This window comes from Thunnus thynnus, chromosome 12, assembly GCF_963924715.1.
Source record: "Thunnus thynnus chromosome 12, fThuThy2.1, whole genome shotgun sequence".
In the NCBI taxonomy this organism is placed as follows: domain Eukaryota; kingdom Metazoa; phylum Chordata; class Actinopteri; order Scombriformes; family Scombridae; genus Thunnus; species Thunnus thynnus.
Genome location: NC_089528.1, coordinates 30,319,684 through 30,346,174, shown reverse-complemented (window position 1 = coordinate 30,346,174; position 26,491 = coordinate 30,319,684). Strand labels below are relative to the sequence as shown.

Here is a 26,491-nt window from a genome sequence, read left to right as displayed (position 1 = left end):
GGAGCATTTTCAACAGAAGTGTTTCGGGGGGGGGGCATAATTGTTGCTGACATGTTCACGTTTCGAATGTTGCGGACAACGTGAAGGCATAGTTTGTTGTCATGTTGATTCTCAGCACCGTCTGTAAAAAGGCTGACAGAGGAAGTCACACAAAGTCATCACCATTTCATTCATACACACTTAGTTGCCAGTTTATTAGGTACAGCTAGACGACACTACTGCGGTCTAATACATCATCCTCCCTTCATGACGGCTACAATATTCAGTTTTCTATTTAATCTATTTTTAGAGATTTATTTCATGGTCATTTCAGAGGTTGTAGTATGTGGAGCTGTTGAACTATACCGGACTGTAACGTAAGATAATAAGATGAAAACGTTAAAAGTCTTTGGCGATTAGACCCCGTCGTGATGTCATCATATTTATAAAGGGGAAGTGAAGGTGAGAGTAGAATAGGATGTCCCCTAACGGAGTCCAGATAAATAAGGGAATGTTGAGATCTGGATGATGAGAAGAGGACCAGACTTCTGGTGGTCTCAGACCTGGTCGTTGACGTGATGAAGTGGAGGCGAACGGGGCGGACGAGGGTCGTGACGATTCGCGCTGAGATGACGGCTGACAGCGACAGAGAGAGGAACAGATTTAAAGTTTGCAGCTAAGACATGAAAGGCTGATAGAGATGGTAGCAGGATCTGATTTGTTAATGAAGAGTAACGCCCCTAATCAGCTGATACGAGAGCAGGAGAAGCAGGAGAGAGAGGAATGAGAATGAATGAATGAGTAATAGTCTTCCTGCTTGAACTTACGTTAAGCTCCATTTAGTCTACCCTAATTCATAAAACGGACAAAATAATAGAAAAACCTCAAAGTACAGCCTCCAAAAAGACCATAAAATAAATGATTTCATTCACATATCAGCACTCTGGAGCTTTAAAGTAGCGGTGAATCTCTGGGTGTCTCACGATTTGATTCAGAATCAATTCTTGATTCAGTAAATAGAAAGAGGGGATTATATGAAGGCTCCTTTGTAGTCCTTTGTCCTCTGAACTGCAATATGAAACATAAGTGAGAGTGAAGCTAACTGGTGTTAATGAAGGTCACAACAGCAGAGAAAAAGTGTCTGAGAGCATTTAACAGTCTTCTGCCTGTATGAGAAGAATAAAATCAGACCATCTGACCAACATCACTGCTTCAGTGTTTGTAGTAGAAACAGCAGTGTGTGTGTGTGTGTGTGTGTGTGTGTGTGTGTGTGTGTGTGTGTGATGGAGTAAGAGAGGCAGTGGAGGCTCTCTGCTGCAGCGCTCGTACCGGGGACATCTTTCTTCTAAACGCTGTAAAAATGAAACTGACCACGGAGACACTTCTTCTCCTCCCAGGTTGAGGTTTTTGTAAAGTGCTGCAGCGTCTTTCGGTCAGTTAGTGCTGGAGTTCACTGCTCTGCTCCGCTAAAGTTAGTCTCAGGGTGATGAGGTACCAAGGATTCATTAAATAATCATTAAATACTTTGTCCGAAGGATCATTATTAAAGGATAAGACTGGTGATTGTCTGTAGGCTCATTGGCTTCTGCTGTACGAGGAACTTCTCTCCGTGATCGCTGTTATTAGTCAACTCTTCATGATGAAGGAACATGTCACCCAGTGCTGCGGTGTCGCTCATCGGCGTGTTTTTAATAGTATTTGGACAGTTGAGTTCCACCTTTTTTCAACATAACATTATTAACTAACCTTTAACTAACCTTTGTGAATCGATTCAGAATCGTAGAATATGGACATTCTTTTGTGCATTGATTTTTTTAATTTATTTTGGGTGGGACCTTGAGTTTGGACAACTTTGCACAATACCTGCTTCCTGTACCTACCTTTTAGTGCCTAGTTTTGTTTCTGTGGCGTATTTCCTGTCTGATTCAGGAACATTCTGATAAACCCACTGTACTTTACCTGCCCAGCAGCAGAATGACAGAGACTGGCTGGTGAAGAAAATGCAGCATTTAGCAGCTTAAGCGTTGAGACCATAGACTGTATAAAAATAAAGATGTAGTTACCGTGACCACGGTAGAGCGGTTTTGAAGCTCCGGCCGTCACCATCTTGGCAGTGCGTGACTCTGTCTAACTCTCAGCCAATCAAAAATGGGCAAAGAGGCGGGCCGAATGGCTGAAACAAGCCACCTAGCGGCTGGCAGCCATGTCCTTCATTATGCAGAACTTTACGGCTTAATAAAATTAAACGGGTGAGTTATAAAAAAATTCACCCCCGTACAGTTGTCATGAAAGGAGAAATTAGCTACAGAGACCAAAACCGTTGTTTGTACCAGGCTGTAAACATGTTTATTTCTGCTGTAAAGTTGGGCATTTTAACATGGGGGTCTATGGGGATTGACTCGCTTTTGGAGCATCAAGTGGCCGTTCAAGGAACTGCAGTTTTTGGCTTCATTTTTCAGCCTCGGAGGTTGCCACTTGGTTGAGACCAAAACAGAGCTAAACAGAGAGTGAACGTTGGACTTACATTCATCAGGTGGACGTAAAACATTCATGCTGCTCTGTGTCTGCTGGATGTGGAAGTAAGCAGCTGGTTGTTAATACTTCAGTGTGTCTGTGGAGTGTTTAAAAAAATAATAATGTAGATGTAAAGTCACCGCTGACACCCTCCTGAACCAGTCACATGTAAAACAGACGTGTCGTGTCCACCAATCAAAACCTCAGCATGTTTCAGGCCGGTTGGTGGTGAGTGAGGAAACTATTTGTCAAAGTCTAATTAATTTTCCCGCCACGCCGCTAATTAGTGCTCACCCTTAAGGTGACCCTGGTGCCGGGGTGTTAATTGGGTGTGTGTGTTGCACATCCTCTTCTCACCGAGCCTCCTCTCTCTCTCTCTCTCTCTCTCTCTCTCTCTCTCTCTCTCTCTCTCTGACACTCACACACACCCTCTGTCTCTCTGTCACTGCAGTTATATCAGCTGGCAGCTGTGAGGTTTCACTCAGTGAGAGCAGCTAGTGGACTGATGGGCTGACCCCGAGACATCCACAGTTACAGCCAAGTCTCTGATTATATCAGTCATTAGTCAGCAGTCATTTACAACTAACAAACAGGCACAAAACTTAGTGATTTATTGTTTTTTTATGATTTATTCCGGGAAGTTTTACTGAGAGAACATCCACAATAAGCTGTTTAAATTGTAAACATATCTTTCTCCCTCTCTCTCTCATTCTCTCTCTCTTTTTCTGCCTCCAAAACAGTTTTCCAGAGCGTATATAAATCTTAAAACGCCGGCCCGGTGTTTGCTACAACCATCCTCTGTTGTTCCATGATGTGGGTGTTGTGAATCCAGGACTGTAACTGTGATTAAAGACCATACAAATAAACCTGACATGTAATACATCTCCAGAATAATAAATACACAAAGCCTCCTACACTCCAATCCAGCTCCTCTGAGGATTCAGGGTCGGTCCGAGCTTTGTCCAAGGGCACTCTGACAGTGGAAGTGGGCTCTGTGATACCGGCCCGGAGCCTCCGGTTCACGAGGGGATAAAACCTCCTGCTGGGTCTGATTATTAAACCATCAGCCCTCTGGTTCCTGGACAAACTGTCCACTTCTACTGTAGATCAGGCTGCTGCAGGACAGAATACGTGTGGCACTGCGATAGTCTTATATTTATATGTTTTCATGTGTTTTTTCAAGGGATGGAAATAGTTGACATTTGAAAAGAATATTGGAAAAACGTTTTGGTGTTTGCTTGAGGTAGTAAAGTTGGAAAGGGAGAAGAAGTGATGAAGGCCGATGGAACAGATTTTTTGAACAGTAATGCTTCTGTTCCTGTTTTTTCTTCTTCCTCTACTGAAACAAAACATGCTCGTCCTGCTGGCCTCCCCTCCACCGGCAAAAACAAATGATCCGTATCGATCAGAAGAGACAAATTCATGGGAAAAACTTGTATTTTAACAGAAATATAACTACTGATCTGTCCTCCTCAGGTCAGGTTATGCAGCTTTCATGCCAGTTACTGGATCGGTATCATCTCCCGTACCAACGAGTCCTTCAAATTAAACGACCAAATATCGTGGTTTGATCATGTGACTCCAGAACGACACATAGGAGCGTTTTCTATCAGCAGTAATCAGCAGGAACGAAGAGTAGCAAAGTCCACCGTTGGGTTAATGTCTTCATCCACCCCTCCTCCTCCTCCTCCTCTGAATGAAGAAATCTGTCCACATATATAGACATCATCTGAACTGCAGCACTGCTCCGCCTCACACCGATATAACTTCTATCAGCTGGAGGTATCTGAGTACTGATCCAGAGCTGTCTTTGTCCCAAATATCAAATCTATAAACTTCACTGGAAGGAAGTCATTCAAATAATCTTTTTGTGAGGTAACATGAGGTCAGGGATTACTGGGACACAATGACTGAATGAATGAACTGATAGAAGTAAGACGGTTAGATAAAGAAATGGTGTTTAATGTGATCTGATCATGTTTTGGTACAGAGAGACTCTCCTCCCAAGAAAAACGACACAACAGGTCGTAATATCAGGCATCCAAAAGCTGCATATAGTAACGTTTGAGTGACAGATGCCGTCTAGCAGCTCTAGTAATAAATAAATACCGTTCACTTCAACATCCACGTCGTAATTTCGACAGGAAACTCTGCATTTTCCACGCCTCACATCAACCAAAGCCTGCCACTGAAGATAATTAAGATAATTAAACCCAGTTTTTATGGATTTAGTGCCATATTGCCATCACACAGAATTATTACAGAGTAAATTAACAACCAGCTTGAACTCGAAGATTCTTTATTTCACCAATTCACAGAATGACTTGACTTTCTCTGGAAAAAAGGGAAAATAACTGCCGTTGATACCGAGACCAGGATCAACTGATAATAATACATGCACATATACTTCATTAACTGAGGAAGGTGGATTTATAGTGTTAACTCTCGTCCAATTACTCGATCTCTCACGTCTCTACCTGCAGGGATTCATACTGTATATTTTAAGAGTTGGACAGAAAGAGGAAGTAGATCAAGTATTGAATAAAGCATCTTAATAAACTCAGAATCAGCTTTTTCTGGCTGCGACTCAACAAAGTCTTGATCAAACAGACTGCAGTAGTAGCTGAATTTGTTCTTTTCTGTTGTTTGTGTGTAAGGTGGGTGAAGGTGTGTCAGATATATTTTTCTTGCCCATTTTTCTATCCCACAGCGAACCTTTCTGCCCCCCCCCCACCACCACCACCTCACTGACACTGCTGACTCACAGCGTTTAGTTCTCATAACACCTCGAGCCACAGAGTCATGAATATCTGAGCCGCGTATGACGAATACTGTACAAGTATCCAGCTGTGTCAGTGCTCTCACCTCTGCTCCGTCTCCCGCTGAGGAAACTCTTTACATCGGCTCCAAGTTATTTCACTGTCCGTTTCCTCCGGTTCTGATGCTGTTTCTGACACACTTCTGCAGCAGAATGTGTCAGTTATAACCTAAAGGTGTAAACACTTGATAGATTATGGTTTACTGGCTTGTCATGGTGTCATTTTTTATCCAAATTGATCCTAATCTCCATACTTTCAGGCCCAAAACTGATCATAACTCATGTTATGAAATATTTGTTACTGTAATTTGCTTTTTTAGGACAGAATTAGTCACTAAGATTTATTTAAATAATATCAGCTTGTCCAGTTGTCAAAATCCAGATGAGAGAAGAAAAGATGAGGTGATAAAAATGCCGATACTGTGCACTCACAGCTATAAGACAGCTATAAGTCATTGGGCTTTTATTTGCCCTGAGTTTCACCTGTCAGGCTACATACACACCTGCAGCCTGAGAGGACGACTGCAGAAGAATTTCTATTTTTAACTAACAATTATTGGTTTATGACCAAAACCTTATAAAGTAATAAATACTCCAGCAGTAAGCGAGACTGTGCAGAAGTTTTCTGCTTGTTTATTCAAGTTGTGCCTTCCTACAACCAGGGCTGCAGCTAGCGATTATTCTGGTGAAAAAGCCTAATTAACATCCTCAAAAGTCTTGTTTTGTCCACAACCCAAAGTTTATTATCATAGAGGACTAAAGAAACCAGAAAATATTCACAACTGAGGAGCTGGAGTTAGAGAATTTAGACTCCAAACCTTTAATCAACTATCAAAATATTCTGCAATTAATTTAATAGTTGGCAACTAATTGATTAATAGAGTGATCGTTGCAGCTTTACCTCAGACACACCTGTCACATATTATACCTTAACATCACTGCATCTGTATCAAACTACTGATAATAAACACTAAAGATTCATGACATTAAGAATTCATGATATCAACTCATCGACTTCAAGTTCATAGAAAAATAAAATGAATTAAAACACAAAAACAAACAAAAACGTTTCATCTCTATACGGTCAATATTCTCATAAAAATGCTGGAATTAAACATCAATCAAATATTAAATATCAACTGTAGATACGACAGTAAAGGACATTCATATGATACAATATTCATCTATCGTAAAGTAGCAACAAACGCAGCATTTCTACTTCCTGAACACATTACTGTTAATTTGGAGCCACATGATATGAATTTTCATAATAATGTCTTATTTTCTAGATTAATATAAATATTTAAAGTGCTGAAAATAGAAATCATCTTCCAGTTATTCTCCCAATCAATAATTTTGTCTATAAAATATCAGAAAATAGTGAAAATGTCCAAATATATTCACTTTACTGTCATGTATGATGAAGAAAAGCATCAAGCTGATATTTTTTGCATTAATTTTCTGACGATCAACTAATCGATTAATCGAAACCAAACCTACTTTCTCGTTTATAAAACACATTCATCGTATGAGTTTCTGAATCCTGGTGGAATCGGCCCATCAGTAATACGTGCAGAGAAATGCTTTATCCTTTTTTAATGATATTTCATCCACAGGTTGGTAATAAAAGGCCTTTCTAACGATAAGAAGTCAGGTTCTACCCGGATAAGCCTGATTTGAAGAAACCCAGCGTGACGGCGAAGAAGCCAGCCGGTGACTTTGGCGTTCCTAATCCCATAATATAAAAAACCATCGCGGGCCTGCATGTTGTCCAAGCATAAAAATCAGGGTGATATGGCCGTTGCCGTTTTTATCGTCTCCCTGCGCGCGGCTGTCAGAGCGGCGCTGACTTGATGCATGCAGTCGTGCCGTCACTGGGTTGTCAGGAAAGATGAATTTCCTCCTCCTGAGGTGGATTCTGGTGGATAAGGTCAGCCAGGAGACGCTTCTGTGTTTAATGGCCGCTCTGTTTCCCTCTGAGAGGGAGGATAACACCCGGACGAGCAGCAGATCCAACCTGCAGTCTGTAGAGCTCCACTTAAAAAAACACACACAAGTTGAGGAAAAACCGATAAACGGAGGAAGTTATAATTGACGGATGACGGACGGGAAGCGTTTGAGAGATAACGTGTGATGTGTTGTTGAATGTTTAAATGAAGAGATTGAGACACCAGGTTGATATCTTGAGCTTCTGGTTGACAAAATAACACTAAAACAGACAAAATCCTCCACACGGTGAACATTAAATGAGAATCCACATTAAAAACAAGACGTGAGTGATGTTGAAGCCTTCTGTCTCCGCCGTCTTCACCAGGTTTTACTGAAATTTACTAGATAAAAATACTTTGAATGTAGGCGTCAAAGTTAAAAGCAGCTTTTGTTCTGATTTATTGATTCATTGTTTTTATTTCCTGTGTTGGTGGGAGGAATCTGCTCGCTCATAGGCGCACTGGGAGTCTTGATCAATCACTACAGATTAATAAACAGAAGGAGATGTGTGTGATTTAAACAGCTGTCTGTGGAGATTAGACTTCACCTGGTGCACCGGAGAGGAAAGAACAAATGTGACACGAGCGAGTCTCTGAGTCAGACACGTTTGATAAAATGTTTCTGTTCAAGGAGTCAGATGAGTGACGGACGTCAGAAACGTTTCTTCCTGTGTGGATTTATCTGAATCCCTGCAGTGATTCTCGCCACTAACAATCGTTTAATATATATCATTTTATAGATTCATCTCCTGATTATATTTACGAGTGATAAAATGTCACAAAATATTGAAAAACATCCGTCACTTTGTAGGTAATTTAATGTTTTATTTTATCTTATTTTAACAGTCCAAAACCCAAAGATATAAAACAAAGAAGAACAAAAACATTTATCAACAACAACATTGATCGGTTGTATTTCTAGTTACAGTGTTTCCTGTTATAATGTGACTGAAGTTTCACACTGAAGTCACTTAATGAGACCTGAGTCTGCTGATGAAGATCATGAGGTGCAGTTGAAAGTTGGGCTGCGACTAACGATTATTTTCATTATCGATGAATCTGTTGATGATTTTCTTGATTAATTGATTCATTGTTTGTTATGTTAAGTGGCAGAAAATGGTGAGAAATGTTGATGAGTGTTTCCCAAAGCCTGAAATGTTTTATTGTGTCTGGAAGATATTCAGAAACCAGAAAATATTCTCACACGAGAAGCTGCAACCAGAGAATTTTTGTATTTTTTCTTTAAAAAACTGTTGCTGATTGATTTTCTGTTGATTGACTGATAGATTAATCAACTAATCGTTGCAACTTTGATTGAAAGCTCCAGAAAAAAGCTTGTAATTGGACCTTGAGTTCAGATTAACTCCTGTTTCTGATGGTAAGAATGAACTTTCACACTCATGGATTCATTTTTTCATTAATTTAAGTGATTGTTTAGTCTGATAAATGTCAGAATAATGAAACATTTCCATCAAATCCTCCTGAGGATGTTTGGCATCTTGCTTCAATGAATTGTTTCACCACTAATCCATGATAACATGACGTGCTCGGCTCTCACAGTGCGCGGTATACGAACACAATACGCCACCGAACAAAGGTGCGTCCTCCCGGCTGAGATGGTGCTGCTGTACATAAATCAGATGAAGACTCCTCTGCAGCTCTGAGTCGTTGGTGGCTAACTGAAAGCTGTCTGAACAGATCGTCCTCAGCTCTCCGGACTCTTCAGAAAGCAGCAGTAGAGCTGTCAGCACTGATCTCTCCCTGACTCAGCAGTTTGATAGATGCCCCGTCACACCCCTGAGAAAAAAAAAAAAAAAAAAAGTTACAGAAGAGGATTTTATAGCGCAGAGAGCCACACAGTTTGACCTTGACAAGTCAGCAGTATACGGCGTTGAATGAGATGGAGGGCCGGAGTCAGAGTGATGAAGATACTTGCCCTCTGTCTCACCCCGACTCATCACCAACACACACACACACACTGTCACTGTTCACATGTGTTTTACAGACTCTAAGTCGTCACCTCACGTCACATCGCAAAAACGTGACACAGCAGCGTTTAAACCGTCATGCATTTCAAGAATAAAACACCGGAGGTCATGACGCCACGGGGGGATAATGAGCCTCACAGGCAGAATATCGAGTTATAACAGACCGGTGTGATGTGTGCAGAGGTGTGTGTGTGGTTCTCTGTAGCGGCCCGGTGTCGTCTGTAGGTGTGATTTAATGAACACAATGAACGTCCGTGCGTAATGGAACTGCGCTCTGACGCAGCACTTCTAAAATCAGAAGCTGCAGATTTATCTACATATCTGTCCTGCTGCCTTCAGGTGCTGCAGGGATTTCATGTGTTCATGTTCATGTTTCAAGTGAAGAAGAAGCTTTTCATACACTATAAAGAATCTATGGACTAACAGACAACTGTAAGAAATTAATTCACATTTTTCTCAAGTGTGTCTTAAAACAGCAGTCAGGTGTCCATATGAACACTGAAAGAGGTTTTCCTCGCTGTAATCATTCCTCCTGTTCATACTGGATATTAAAAGATCCTTCAAATGTGCTTTCAATGGAAGTGATGGAGGATAAAATCCACAGTGTGTCCACACAGTCATTTAAAAGTTGGTGTGAAGCTTATATTCAGCTTCAGCAGTCTGAGTTAGTCATATCAAGTGGATATCTGACACATTTACAGTCTTTTTAGCATCAAATTCCCTCTTTGTGTTTCCCTGTTGAGCTGCAGGTGGAAGTAAAGTAACAAAAAGAGTTAAATAGTTTATTTACATTTTAAGCGTTATTCTGTTGTTGTACATTTTCTGCTGCAAGTGTCACAATGTTGAGCCAGAAACAGACGTGCTTTCAGTTTCCACCAACATACCAACGACTCACTTTGAGCTGCTTCATTGCACCGTTCGCTCTGAGCTGGTGACTGAAATACCAACACAGAAGGACAAAACGAGTTTCAAGGTCAGAAAAACGTCCAAACTGTTTGGTCATTGCCCAGTTATGTTTAGTAGTACTCTGCTATTGCTACATGAACGTGTAGACAAAATGTAAAACGGTTAAAAGCAAATTCATTCACTTTATTTCAACTTTAGAAATGAGCCGGTCAGTTGAGGTGATGATGAGAAGAAGAAGAACCATAGACAGTGTCAGAGAGAGAGAGACGGGGCTATAACTGAAGAAAAAATCTCACCATGTCAGTGTTGTCATGATGTCAAAGTTACGACTTTTATACGATAGGTGTCTTAATATCTCAGTACTGAAATGACGCCACGGCAAAAACCTGAAACATCAGGAAAAGTATTGAAATAATATATTAGATGACAGTATTGTGATACCTTTCTAGTATCAGTATACCATGCAGCACTACACCACATAATGAGAAATATGTTGCAAACAAATTATTAACAGCAAGCCAGATTATTAACGAAAAGCTTCAGCACGATATTTTCATGACTGTACTGAGGATCGATATGATATCTGAGGAAGAACGCAGGGTGGCTCCGCTTCCTCCTCGCCGTTCGGCTGTTAACACGGATGACCATGGCGCTAATGGAAGCATTAACCCAGGAAGTGTTAGCGCCTCGTCTCGTTGCTCCGCAGCACCACTTAAACTCATTAAAGGTCTCTCTGCAGCCCACCGCTCTAATGAAAACGTGAACTTAACGTGGTGAAGTTCAGCAGATTGAACATACCGTCACATTCGTCCCCCTCGACCGCCGACTGGGTCTAATAGACGGATGTGTGTGTGTGTGTGTTTCATGTGACTAATGGAGCGACTGTTTGTACAGCAGATGGTAATGAGAATACAGGAAACCTTTTACCTCAGAGGTGGAGGTCTGGAGGAAAATATGGCGTCAGTTCAAAAGTACATTAAAAGTGTGTGTGTGTGTGTGTGTGTGTGTGTGTGTGTGTGTTATCTAGAGCTGCAATGATTAGTCAATTAGTTGTTAACTATTAAATTAATCACCAACTACTTCGCTAATCCATTTATCGCTCTGGTTTCAGCTTCTCAAATGTGAATATTTTCTGGTTTCTTTCATCCTTGATGACAGTAAACTGAACATCTTTGAGTTGTGGATGAAACAAGACATTTGAAGACGTCATCTTGGGCTTTAGGAACCAGTGATCGACATTTTTCACCATTTTCTGACATTTTATGGACCAAACAACTAATCGATAATGAAAATGATCTTTAGTGTTATCTGTTGCGTCTCTTTATGGAGGCTCCTGGAGGAGGAGAGATTCTCTCCTTCACCCCTCAGACCTCAGACCTCATAACCCTGGTACTGTCATCTGTCAATCCACCCTCACATACACACACACACACACACACACACACACACACACACACGCACACACACACACACACACACACACACACACACACACTCCGTACCCCACTCACGCTCTGCTGTTTCCTTGCAGGCAGAGAGAGAAGAAGCCGAAGCCTCCGAGGACTCTGATAACTGCTGATGGACGAGTCATGAATGTCAACGAACCCAAGTATGAACTGAGCACAGACACAGAAACACACAATATATACAGGATTAAAGGGTCAAACATGCCATTTAGCTCAGTGCTGATGCCCAGATAACATATGGAAGTGGGCCACTCCAGGCAATGATGCTGCACTGCTGACCTTCTTCTGGTCCGGACAATATGACCCACATGTAAAATAGTAAATATGGCCCAAATATCCCAAATCAAACGTGGGCCTTTTTTGGTAAAGATGTGGTGCTCTCAGGTATGTGTGTTCTGGATGTTGGCCAGTTCTGGTTTATCTGGTTTGTTCTTGGTTGACATACGGCTCGCTTGTGGCCCAGATTTGGGAAACAGGAGCGGAACGCCCAAGTGCCGTCATTCCACGCGGTACGTGGGCCGGATGAAAGTGTCGAAAGTGTCGGGTGCGGGCCGGATCTGGGCCACAGCAAATCTGCTATCTGGGTGTAGTCTTTGTTTTGAAATCTTATAACTTTTGCTGACACACTAATATGTGACTGGAGAAGCAAAGTAAAGTTTTAGAAACTCTACAGTGATGATCCACAGATCTCGCTGTCAACAGTCAACAACGACCGTCAGTTTAACTTATTATATAAAGCTCTTATTTGTATGTTTAAACAAAAGCAAATATTCCAGACGTTCAAAGTATGAGCTGTAAACATCCGTTAGATAATTAACACAGATACACAGGATTACAACTTTGAGGATGCATTTTTCCTTATTTTAATATTCTTTGCAGTAGAGCTGCAACAATTAACTGATTATTATTGTAGTAATTGATAGGCAACAATTTTGTTAATCGAATCATCATTTAAGGATTTTTTTAAAAGCAAAAGTTGTAAAAATTCATTTGTTCCAGCTTCTCAAAGCTGATACTCCTTTATTATAATAAACTGATTATCTCTGGATTATGGATTGATAGACTATGTTCACATTAAATGCTGAAGTGGCCGAAATCTGATTATTTTGCCTCCAGATGACTCAGTGTGAACAAACCAAACCTGATCTCATCTTCACATCAGATCTGGGACACTTGTATTTATGATCTTAGATCTGATTCATATCTGATCTCTGGCTGTGTGACCGCTGTCAGAACATCAGATCAGACTTTATGTGTTTTTTGGGTTTTTTTTAACGTCTCACTTGAGACAAACAAACATGGAGGAGACAAACAACGGCAACGGGGTCAATGAACACAGAGACGAGGAAGTTTCAAATTTGTGGGACGTTTATGGAGAAGCTTCTCCACAACAAACAATCCTGCAGATGTAAACTAGCACAGCCGTGTCATCTCTGTTTATGATTTGACAGTCGTACAAATGATGTTATCGTTGTTATTCTTACGCTTGCAGCTCACATTCCAGTTAAATCTGCACATATGCAGCAGTTTAGGACCTCAGCAGTGTCCAGGCCGGAGTCGGATACATGACAAATTACACATGAATGTAAACCATCAACACAAAAACATCAGATCAGACTAAAAGATCTGAATTGAGCAGCACAGCCTGGTCAGTAAACGCCTTCTTGTTTACAGAAACAGGTTTTGTTGTGCAGAGGACTGAACCTCCAGCAGCTCTGTAATGTTTCAGTGTTTCCAGCTTTGATTGACTGAGAGGAAAATCAACCAAACCACTCGGCGCTGCAGCGGCGAACGCAGCGCAAAGAAACATAATTGGTTCGAGTTCTGTTCTCTGCCGATCAGACAGACCAGAAAAAAAACAATCAACTGCTTCAATTTTGTTATCAAAAAAAATCAATAAAGGAAACAGGTCACGGCTCCTCTGTCACATTTTACTCTCACAGTCCTTCATAACAGCTGTTTTCTTTGACGCCGGGTCAAACCGCTCAGACAGCGAGGACGGTTACTGTGCGATTGCTTTATTAGCAGCCTTCGGTTTTTTGATCTCTGCTGCCATCGGAGAGCTACAGCAGTGTGTTGTGTTGTTGGGGGGGGGGGGGGGGGGGGGGGGAACCTGATAGCTGTGGGCCACCCCCCCCCCCAGTCTCCCTCCATTAGCCAGAGGTTTATATCCAGAGCAAGGCCACGAGGGGTCGAGGCCCCCTAAAACACGGTTGATTTCATTTGTAATCTGAGCTGAGGACACACTCAGGTCAGCAAAGTATCCTTTATATGATGTATCACTTTACATCAGCAGGCAGACAGGACAGCGTGGTTCACTGCAGCACCGCTGATAACAGCCAAAAACATCTGATCTGTAACACGTTTACCGACCGTTCACGAGCAGCTCGTAAAGTCGTGATCTGTGGGTCGATGCATCTCGGACAGAATGTTTCTTACAAGTAAAGAGGCTGTACTGTTTATATTTCCATGTGTGAATTATATTTAAATATTCAAATAATACACTGTTTTTAGCTCTGCAGTTGGTTGAGTTTTTATCATTTTAACAGCTGATTTCTGCCTCTGTGTGTGTTTCCAGGCTCGACTTCTGTCTGACTGAAGATGATGAAAACAACAGGATTGTCTTAGACCTGGCGGTGTACAGGTAGGAACAGTGAACCACACAAAGAGGCTGTAACTTTGGATGATATCCACTAGGGGTGTGCCCGAATACAAATACATTATTCAGCAAAGCACAAATAGTGGGTTTTATACAAATATTTGTTTCATACAAATATTTTAAAAGTTATTTGTTGGGAGTGTTCCCCAGAGATAAAGCTGAGCTACTGACACAAGCAAAGTGGTCCCAACGGACTCTCTATAACCTGTTGTTCCCCTTCTCCTTTACACAAAGTTAGATTGTAAAAAATAGGCAATAAATGAAAAGTGCAAAGCAATAATTGCCTTTGAAGTTCTTCTACATATTACATGCTGTGCTGTCTCTGTGCTATGGGTGTATAAATAGGTAGAGGTCTGTAATCAGCGCAGTCGTCTATGATCTGAGAGACTCCAGTTCAAAACCTGGTGTGGGGACCTCCTTCATAAGATATACACTTATTGTAACACTTTAATTTTCTAAAATTAAAAGTTCAATAAAAACAAAAACAGGATTTTTAAGCCTCTTTCTACTTTTATTCAAATACAAATACAAATACAAATACAAATACTGGGATCTCTGCACATCCCTGACATCCACTATCTCAGTCTGCTGAAGCCTCATAGAAGCTTCATATACATTTTTAAATACTGTATATTTGTACTCAAAATGACGACTGTGGATTTTGTAGCCAATCACTTATGTTGAAGCACAGGAGGGGAAGTTTTAATGGTCAACATTAGCAGGAGCAACAAAAACATCTGTTAATTATCATATGAGCACCTGTGAACCTGAGTTACTGAGTCCCAAAACATCACAAACACCTTCTCGTTTGTATTAATCCTCGTTACAGTTATTTTTATGTGTAAGTCCTCCACCTGCGGAGGAGGATCACCTGTACCTGTGTCTCTCTGTATAAACTCACCTGACCCTCCCCTCCCCCTCCTCACAGACACATGGACACCTCCCTGATAGACATCGATGTTCAGCCGACGTACGCCAGAGTGAGCGTCAAAGGGAAGGTACTCTGCTGCTTTTAATAATCAGATTCATTTAAAAAACCTTTCATACCTGGTAAAACCACCGTTTCATTCCGAAGGACACGTTCATTCATGCTTTAAAGGGCAGTAGGAGAGATTTTTTTGAAACATTGGTCTTAAATCTTTGTCACCGTCTGGAGTTTATAGGTCAGACTGTTGCTCAGAAACGTTTCCATCATAGATAAATATGTAGAATGAGTGCATGCTGAGTCATTTCCTACATATTCTTGTGTGTTTTGGAATGAAGAATCTGGGGAATGAACAAAAAATCTTCTTTACAGATTAGCGTAAAGGAAAATATTTAATGAAAAATGTATTGATTTCATGTAATTTTCATGTATTTTGGAGACGTTTCACTTTTTAACCTGCATGTCTTCAGGAAAAGTGTTCAGAGCTCCAGGTTCAGTTTCATTCTCCACACGTTCAGTCCCGAATGTTCCCACAGAAACATGGCCTGTTCCAGACTGCCGCTGTCAGCCAGCGAAGGTCGTTGCTCAAGGGCACTGTGACAGTAGTTTTGGCGAGGAAACTTAGTCATGTTCTCAGCCAGTTTGGAGATTAAAACTAATGACCCTCCAGCTGACAACAGCACAAATATGGATGAGTTAAGTTGATAGCATATTACAGTACCAGTCGACAGTAGTATATATGTGTAGCTGCAGAGGTTTGCTGGTTTGGATCCTGCAGAAACACAACAGTATGTAGACGTTTCTCACTGTGCCTGGAAGTGTTGATGCAGCTGACAAGTCAAAGATCATCTCCTGCAGATTAACCACATGATGATGTTTGTCAGAGAAAGATTTGCTTTAAAGGTTGAAAGAAACCAACTGTCTCCAGTGTCGATGTTACATGATTTATACATCCAACCGTCAACTCAGACTACCTCTCTAAAAGGTTTTACCTATCCTTCTAAAGGGAGGGGGATTATTATTTATTCAGACTCACATTTTTACACAAGCACAAAAAGTTGCTTGTCAGGAAAACATCGACTGTCAGAATTAACACGTTTCTGCACAGATGAACATCCAAATATTACAGTGTAGCTGTTCTATTTGTTCAGTATTACAGTGAGTGTAGTTGTTCCTGTGTTTCCACCACGTCTTTTTTGAGCAAATATGACAGTTTGACAGTTTGACAGCACAGTCGGGTTTATTTACCACAAACAGCCAATGCACCTTACCAGGAACTCCATGTCTTCATCTTATTTTCTCCCACTTTCTCAACTTTTACCTCTTTTTTCTGTACATTTGCCAATTTATGAAAGGTTTGCTTAAAAATAACTAACAACCTCCAACTCAATATTAAATATATATATATATAAATACAGTAGAATTATCACCTTTCTGACAGTGTCAACAATACCTGAACTGCACTTACGTTCTTTGAGAAATTAACAATTTAGCACAAAGTTAAGAGGTTGTGATATGTAGCACAACAAGCTAGCAAAGCGATCCGCGTTCCTGCACATGCTCAGTGGCTTCTGAACTTACACAGAACTACTCTCCGGAGACTGAAAACATGATGCTGTTCTTAGTCTTTGGAGCCGTTTCTAAACAACTGAATGTGACCAAACTCTTCATGATGAAGGAACATGTCACCCAGTGCAGCCGTGTGGCTCACTGACGTGTTTTTAATAGTTTTTGTACAACAACAGAGGTCTACAGCACAGAGGAAGAAGACATATCAGGCTTTGGATACACACACAATAAGAAAAATACAGAAAATCACCAGACTTATCCTTTAACGCACCTTTACAGTAAAACAAAAGCAGCAATTTTGGATAAAACTTGACTTCTTCTGTCTTTTTCACTTTAAAATCCCAACGTTCCTCTTGCATGTCGCAGGTTTCTGCTTTAACAACCTTATGATACGATGATTTGTCAACAGTTCAGAGTGATTTATGTGTTTGCAGGCTGCTGTGAATTCATGACGATGATGCCGAGTTTGACGCAGAGAGAAGCGTGATGGATAAAGAGTCAGATTTAAAGCAAATAAAAAGGCTGTCAGAAGCAGCTGAATCATCAAACCTGCTCCTAACTATGACGTTCTGATACATTTATGGAGAGAGTTTATTACACCTGCTGTGGAGTGATTTCCCTCAGTGACTCTCTCTCTCTCTCTCTCTCTGGTCCCAAAAATTGATCAGCCGAGCGTTGATGTTTAGAATAAAATACAATCTGTAATCGGCTGAGTTACCTGCCACAAGTGGAAGATTCAGTGTCAGCAGAAGTTGAGCAGTATTTATTTTGTGTCAGGTGTGCATTTTATCAGCGTGGTTTATTGTAAAGAGAGACTCGGTTCTGCATGTCATCGTAACCACAGAGTTACCTCCAGGTGTCCAATCCGTCATATCTCCCTCAGCGCCGGTGCTGAAGGTTTTAATCTCCCACTAACAGACCACAGCGACCTTTAAGCCTGATTAAACAGCTGTTAGCCCACACATAAATCCAAGACCTGTAATTTTTTTTTGTTGTTGTTTTGTTTCTGTTCCTGTTTTCACCCTCCAGAAAACAAATTACAGATACAGCTACTCAGTTTTCCAGAGTGCAGAATGTCATGGCTCCGCTTCAAGCCGTTAGCGTATTTATGGATGGTTGTTTTACGCCAAGGGGGTCAGCCTGATTGGACGGGGGTGCGGTGATTTACGCAGTGATACATCAACTCAAGCCTTTAAAATCCCCTCTTAATATGAACTCATTTAAGGCAGCGCTGGGAATTGACCGGAGGAGTCATCCGTGAGGTGCGTAGATCACGTCAACCACATCTCGACAACCGCAGCGCCTTCAGTTTTGGCGGTTTTTCTTCTTCTCTGTCCTGCTGTTTGCGTGGTTTCCCCCTAAATTCCCCCCTTTAATGATAAAATATTGAAATTATATAATTATCATGTGCTGTTTTTCCTCCCACATGGATCATTTTAGGCTCTCATGGGATTTCATTCTGATGATTGATTGCCACCGTTCTGAGTCGGAGCTATTCTGGTCACTCTCTCTCTCTCCCCGAGTCTTTTCTGGAAAGTGTACCTATAAAAAGGCCCAGCTAATGATTAAAGTCATTTGACACACTGGGACAGTGTTGGTGCCAGATCAGCGCATTAATCTTGCTAATTAAAGTTATGAATAATTTACTCTGCAGATATTTCAGATAGTCCTGCCTGCTGAAGTGAAGCCGGACAGCTCGACAGCACAGAGGTCCCAAACCACCGGACACCTGGTCCTCACCATGCCCAGAGTACGTCCAGTCACACATCCACTAGTACACGTGCACACCTGAGCCAGGTGCAGGCAACAGAGGAGAAGCTGCTGGCTGCGACAGAAGTAGTGCACATGTCAAACTTTAAGGAGCTGAAGCACTTTGTGCTTTCTTGCAAATACAAGCTGAACTTTCAGCCACACTAGTGATGTGAATCTAAAGATGGTGATGTCATGTTTTCACGTCTAGCTTAATACGATACAGACACATCCGTATCTACACTGAAAGCATTATTGTTTGCTGTAATTACTCCTCCTGCCCATACTCTCTGCTAGAACATGCCTTCTTAAAGCAATTACAATGTAAGGCATGAGGACAAAATCAATAATCCTCTGTGATGCTCAGCTGCAGCTGAGTTTTAGGGTTACAGTCTTAGTATTATGATTATTCTGGCTTTGTGTTACTAGAGGGGGATTTCATACTAAAAAGACTTAGTTTTTAACTGTAAATCATGCAAAGATATACCAATTCTAGACCTGGAAATGTGCTTGAAACGTCCCCTTTAATGAAGGAACTCTTCATATAGTCTCTATAAAGAGAGACAGGTGCTGATACTGCAGTGTCTGAGCTGCTACTATTAATCTTCCATATGGCTTCTGATGCATCCTGCACCACGGCGCCAGTAAACTCTCAGAAAACGAACGCGCAGATGCTGTTTGCTACAAATAAACATGTTGTTGTTTTTTTTCTCTCTCTGTTTGCTTTAAGGCTGAAGGTGAAATCAAAGTGACAAAGACCATCCCACGTCCACCCAGAGCATGTCAAAACAGACGCAGCAGCCCGCCTGAGGACAATAAAAGGTAAAGATATTCACTACACCCACTGCAGCTGCAAAGCTCATGATACAGATGTCCTTGTAATGTGTGGACGGGAAGGAAAATGAACATCAGAAACGCTCCTCAGCTTCCAAACCAACAAACAACTACGTGGTATTTTATCCTCGGCCTGCCGTGCTGTTAGACATGTTGCTCATATGGATGTTTCTCTTTTTTTTACTTGACATTTTCATTAAATTATCTTTACAGCGCAATAATGACAATATAATCATGCAGGCTCAAATGACATTTCATAAATAAATATATTATTACAATGAAAAATTGACTTAAACTTCAAGGAATTAAAAACACAAACGAGCCTCATTTCTTGTGACATGATATTTTTATGTTTGTGTTAAAGCTGCTTCCTAAACATGAATGATTCATCAGCGGAGGAGTCGCGAATTCCAACGTTATAACGTCAGTCAAATCATTCAGCGTCGTAGAGCAACTGAAGGTTTTACAAAGCTAGTCATGTCTTAAAATGACCTGCCTGCACAACTAACTGAAACGATATCACAGAGGGCTGATGGGAAAGGAGAGCAGAGCAGCAGGGTGCAGATAGGGATGCATGATGCAAACTAATGGAAAGGGTATTGGCCCCTGGTTATCAGCCATGGCGTGCTTATCCACGTCCTACTTCCTTGTCAGTGTCACTGTTTCTGCTTTAAGTTTTTGGTGCCACTGCATCTGGACGGATTTGAACCGGGAGTTCATGGTTGGCATTTTAACCCCTTAAACCATGGAGGCGTCCCTGTTGTACAGATTTTAAAATGAGGGTTGGTGGATTGATCCCTCAAGTATCGGTACATCTAATATCATGTCTTGTATTGAATAATACTAGCATCAATAGGATTGATACAAAAGAAGAGGATCAGTCCTTGCAAACAACTTATTTTCATTTCACTGCTCTCAATGAAAACATTGCAAACTGGGTGTGTAAGGAGGATGTTCACTACTGTGGTAACACCAGAAATTTGTTTAAGCACATTATGAAAAAACATGACAGAGAAAATCTGCAGCTGCAACAGAAAAGAACAGAGGAGGAGGACTAATATTTACCTTTAAAGCTGTTCTGTGTTTAAGTGATTCATGAAGAATAGTAGAAATAATGCTTGATGTCTGGTAAATCATGTGGCAGTAATGAGAAGTAGGTCATTAATTATGCAGTTACATTAAATGGTGAAACAGGGCTCACCCCCACCATAATCCACTTTTATTAATCAGAAGTATCAATATCGGTATCAGTGATACGGGCCCTGGTATTATTTGATATCAAATCTAAAACACATTTTGTGGAGTCAGCAGTTACATCAGCATCAGAATCTGTAACAGAGGAGAAAAAGTAGGATTGGTGATTCTTCATTCTCTTCTCTGCTTGTTGCTTTACTGCTGAGTTCCAGCAAAATCAGCCAAACTACTGATGAACCAGACTAGTTACCACTTCCTTTACTCCCATCCAGAGGGAACAACACTTCAGCTGACAGCAGCCACACAGGAGAGACTCTCTGCAGAGCATTACGATGTTATTACATAACATACATATTGTAGAACGGGAGATTTCCATTTCTTTTTTGATTATAAAGCAGGTCTGTGTGCTCTATAAATACAGTGGAAGTATTAAAACGTTCAGTCCGTGGAGAAATACATACAGCCTGTATTCAGGAACTGTGACACTGTGCCTTTAAATGAGCCGTTTGGGCTTCCGTCAGGTTGTGATGTCACAACTATACGCTCAGCCTCGGAGGGGCCCGCGCCTCCAACAGCGCCTCCCTCCTGAAAGAAATTTATGTGCACTTGTTTCATTCCAGCTCAGTGTGAGAGTCTCATTTATGGTCGCGCTAGTTTCTCTCCTCTGCTCTGCTCTGTGTGTTTCACTGAGGGCGGGGCTCACACGCACACACACGGAGCGGAGCAGACGAGACACAGTCGCAGAGGAAACGCTGCACAGTTGTTGGATGTCAGGAAGCAAATCTGTCATTGTAAAGCCTTCCAAATGTTGGATAACGTTATCTTCAGTGGCGGCCATCGGTGAGTTTTACCCAGAGCCCTGGTTTTACCTCGCTACAGTAGGCTACAATCTGTTAGGCTACCTGTGGTTGGCCTGGGCGTGCGTCACTCAGGAGCCAATCAGAAGAGAGAAGGATTGAGCAGACACAAAACATCTGAGTGAGACAGAGACGCTGCATCCATGACTTATATACAGCTGCTTTTTGACCATAAAAACATGTTTGTAAATAGTAGGAAAGGGGCATAATATGACCTTTTTAACCATGATTAGGACACACATTTTTAATTTCTTCACATCACAGATGATGATTAAAGAGTCATTTAACAGGCTGATATGCTGTTTCATGTATCCTTACATACGCCTGCATCACAGCAGCAAGGTGAAAGTTAAACCACTTCAGAAACACATTTTTCAGACGGTGTTAAGTTCCTCTTTAAAGGCACTAAAATATAAGACTTGACCTGTTCTAAGAGTTACGTGCAGGGCGGCTGCTCTGCAGGTGCAATAAGCTGTAGTGTAATAATATACAATTTCTCATAATTCTCGGTAACATGTAGCAGTAAAAAAGCATCAGTGGTAATGTTGAGTATTTTATTTACACAGTACATAGATGAGAGAAAACAGGAAACAGAAGCACATAACAAAATAAAGTCACCACCCACATACAGGATATATACAGTAGTTTTACACAATAAAAGCATTTCATCCATATCCTTTCATTTAATTGAATATTCTCCTCATAAGGTAAATATATTTGCTTCATGGTTTAAAGTTTTGAGTTCAGATTTTTAAACGGAGGTTCTGTTGTCATTTTATCAAGTGATAAACATTTTGTTCTGTTTATCTGACTGTTTGTTGTGTTAACAGATAATATGTTTATAATATTAATGAGGCATAAAGAGCGACTAGCAGCTGAGCTGTGGCCTGCGGGCAGCTGGATGGTCTGTATGAGTTTATCCGAGTCAAGTGTTGGTCTCACTTGATGGTGGTGTTAGTATTTGTTTGGCCTTGAGTTGAATACGCACATATTCTAATGCCTCTGGCTTATCAGGTCCCTGTTGACCTAATTATAGATTCCTGTTGTATATTAAACACTGTGCATGATTCATTTTATCAGCTATGTTGATGAAAGCGCTCTCCCTGCTAATGGCAGCGTATCGGCCACAGATAACCTTGACCGGAGCTGCAGCATCGCGCTGGGAGAGAGAATACTCGCTCGAACACTCAGCTGAACAAGTCTTTTACTCTGGTGAGTCACAGCTTCAAGCTCTCAGGCTCAAAACGCAACACAGCTGCTGCTTTCTGATACTTTTTTGGATCAGGATTCATATCTATTCTTAAATGTGACCCATATCCCGTTCTGATATCGACTGATAGTGATCGAGTAACCAAGAAACTCAAATTCATTTTTTATCTGTTAACACATTTCAGTTACAGTGTGGAGAGAGAGATGTTTCAGTTCAGGCAAAACTCTGTCAAGTTGCTGTTTTCTTCAGAGCTGCAACTATTTCAATAATCTATTAATCATTCTGAGTCATTTTTAAGAGAAAAAAAAGCCAAAATTCAACAGTTTCAGCTTCTTAAATGTGACTATTTTCTGTTTTTTTTAGTCCTCTGTGACAGTAAACTGAATATATTTAGTTTGTGGACTGTCGGTCAGGACAGAACGAGACATTTTAGGTCTTTGGGAAACTGTGATCACCACCAAACAACTAATCGATTAATCGAGGACATAATCGACAGATTAATCAATAATGAAAAGAATCGCTAGTTGCAGCCTTAGTTTTCTTTACCTTCTCGCCCATCGTTGTCCATCCAGCCTCTACAATGACTAAAATCTACAAATCATTTACAATGATAACATCGTTCTGATTCAAGTGTTGAAATTAAAGTTGCATTCAAGTCCTCTGGATCTGGTTCTGGATCTGGATCTACATTGTAACGTGACATATTGTCCATTTCCACAGCACTAATTCCACCAGTACAACAGAGTCATATACTCAGGAATTTGCTGCTCTTTTCTCTTTTTTCTGAGTTCCTGTTTTTAACACAAATACTCAGTAATTTCAGTCTCTTCTACTTTGCCGTTCACTTCCTGCAGATCTTTCACATTAAAACCAAGAAACGGGAGCGTTATGTCCTACGAGCTGCTGCCAGACTTTAAATGTGAAACATCAGCAGGACGTTCTGAGTTTCACTGACAAAAAAAATGACAAAGTAGAACTGACTTAAATTAATTAGTGATTAAAATAAACAATATTTCTGTTAGAAAGACAAACCAGAGCAACAGATGGGTGAATATGACGTGACTGTTGTTGAGCTGATGGAATTATTGCTGTGGAAATGAGAGCAGATCAGTGAAGCAGGGAAACTAAAATGATTCTTGATGACGGGAATAGTTGACAAAATAATCTCAACTCCCACTTGCTGGCTTTTCTGGAGCTTTCAACCATATGTTATGGTCTTCATCAGCATTTGGAGTTCGTTTGGTTTGACCACAGTTGTTTAGGATTTGGATTATTTTGTCAAAATTGTAGAATAAACTCATAAAACAGGGGAACTTTTCTGTATGAGAGCGTTGACAGTGAACCACAACACTATTATAAAAATATGGATTATACCGGGCTTTAAGGTTCAGGTTAAAGTCTCTTCCACTCAAAAATATGTTTTTCTTCTTGTTCCGTCAGCTGGATGTTGGTCGGAGGAAAGTTTCACCTTAAATCTGATTTTAACACGTGTACCTATGAGCATGATTTGTGACATCACAGCTAGTTTGGAGCCAATCGTGGTCCAGTATTCAACTTAACACGTTAAGTGTGATGTGGAAAGCCTCCAGTGAACAAACACTGAGACATCTGGTGTCCAGCAGGAAAACTACAGATCAATAATATTTACATATTCAGACATTCTGGATGTTTTTGTAATGGAGAAGAAAGAGGAGAGGCTAGTTAACTGAAAAACCATATCAGACACAATTATTATTCCATGCAAGAAGTATTTTTTATAAATCTTAAAACATGTCAGGAGGAGATATTTAAAAGAAAATAACATTGACTGTCGGCAGGAAACAAAGTCTGACATTCTGCTGACCCGACTATAATCAAAACATAATACATAAAACATAATCAAATTTTTGATATTTGCTGAAATGACTGCTGTTGTTTTGCTCTCCTTGTTGGACAAACAGGTGAAATGATCCAAAATCAGCTGACATACAGACAGGTTACAGACAATAAGCAAAGGAAATATATAATATATATATATATTACATTCAACAGGACTACTCCATTCTACCTACAAGGATCAGGTTTCTATTTAATTATGCTGGTTTTATTCTTAAACAGTCAAAAACACTGAAGTCTCTTATTTATATAGTCTTTTATAAGTGTCCCTGCTCCGTCTAAGCCAATGTCTCTATAAAGCCTCTGATTCCTGATTCATACAAAAACAATTTAATTTCCTTTACTTTCCAGTTCATAAGAATGATCCTTTTCACAGAAAGAAAAGCCAAACGTTGTGTTACTACAGATTTCAGTCCATCCACTTTAACTCCCAGTAAACAGACATAGTGATACATCTACGTTTAATATTGAACATAACATTTTATGTACTCATAACCCCAAAACTGTCTTATTTTTGGACAATTTCATAACATATGTTATCCATCCATCCATTAGGATTCATTTTATTCAGCTTCTGTGGAGTAAAATGTATATATATATATATATATATATATATATATTCGATACAAAATTTTCATCTGTATAAGTTTATATCTGACACATTTTGATAAAAAGGTACAGTATGAATCAGCAGTATAGTGAATTATACACAGTCACTCTGCTGTTTCCTCTGTGCAGTAGAGACAGTGAGGGTTAGTGTAGGATCACTCAGAACAGCTTCACCTCTTAATGTTCACATTAGACCGCCGTGCTGTTTGACTGAGCTCTGTTTCCTCTCCCCGCCTGGAGGTGCGCTCGTCACTATGCGCTACCATCATTAACATTTTATGACCGCCGTCCACTTCTTGTCCTTCATCCGGCCCCATCAAACACGGTAAAGAGCTCCGGTGCGATCCCGCACCTTTAAATTAAACATAAAAATGCTAAGCTGCTGCTGCTGCTGCTGCTTGCACCGCAGCAAGGTGACAGGTGAGCAGCGCCGCCGGCTGCTGAGTTATTGCATCATTTGGACATGATTAGGGATGACCTTTGACCCCGGGCTTACCCGCAAATTCTATAACCAGCCTCTGGCGTGGATGGAAATGGATCTGAAGGCCGTGATTGTGTTTAAAATGGATTTGCTTGATGACACAAGGCAGGGCGACGTGTGAATTGTATCATGAAATGGTTTATCAGACATTATCTAAAACCCACCGCTCACGTCCCCCCAGAGGTTTATAAAGGTCAAAGGTCAGGGTCAACTGCAAAGCCAGATCTTTATGTTATTATATCGAAGTCGTTTCCTGCAGCAGAGTGACTGAGCAGCTTGAGATCCACAGACTAAAGCTGCATCTAATGATTATTTTCATTATCGATCAATTAGTTTTTTTGATTTTGTCATGTATGCAGTTAATCAATGAATCATCACATCTATAAAACGTCAGAAATTACTGAAAAATGTCCATTAAACAGGTCCAAGACGTCAAGATGATGTCTTCAAATGTCTTGTTTTGTCCGACGTCAGAACACCCTCAGAGATTCAATTACAGATCGATAAACTTTATTAATCCAAAAGGGAAATTAAAGAATTATTTAAAATTATTTAAAACAGAAAAGCAGCAAATCCCATTTCAGAAGCTAGACAACATTTGGCAGTAATCAACTAGACTTAATAATGTGTCCCAACTGTTTGCAAATCATATGAAAACATCTTAATCTCCCAGTAATTATATATGTACAAATGAGCTGGAAATATGCTCATATATTTACTATTATGTATTCTTTTGTTATAGCAAAACAAAAATAATGGATTAATACATATAACAAAGTTTGGGGGAACTTTACTGGTTAATCATTGCACACAGCCACAGTAAATACGGTAGCTGACGCAGGAAGTGAGTTTATAAGCTGTGATAAATGT

At 40.6% G+C, this 26,491-nt stretch overlaps 1 protein-coding gene across 2 annotated transcripts in view; it reads left to right on the top strand.

Annotated features, from left to right (window-relative positions):
- Positions 1-26,491, top strand: part of dnaaf11 (dynein axonemal assembly factor 11) — a 45,930-nt gene that overhangs the window by 8,710 nt on the left and 10,729 nt on the right. For both annotated transcript variants that reach the window (XM_067606817.1, XM_067606816.1), the window contains exons 7-11: positions 11,725-11,802; positions 14,238-14,303; positions 15,247-15,316; positions 18,467-18,562; positions 19,292-19,383. In XM_067606817.1, the coding sequence (XP_067462918.1) occupies positions 11,725-11,802; positions 14,238-14,303; positions 15,247-15,316; positions 18,467-18,562; positions 19,292-19,383 (402 nt within the window). The remainder of the gene's footprint in view (positions 1-11,724; positions 11,803-14,237; positions 14,304-15,246; positions 15,317-18,466; positions 18,563-19,291; positions 19,384-26,491) is intronic.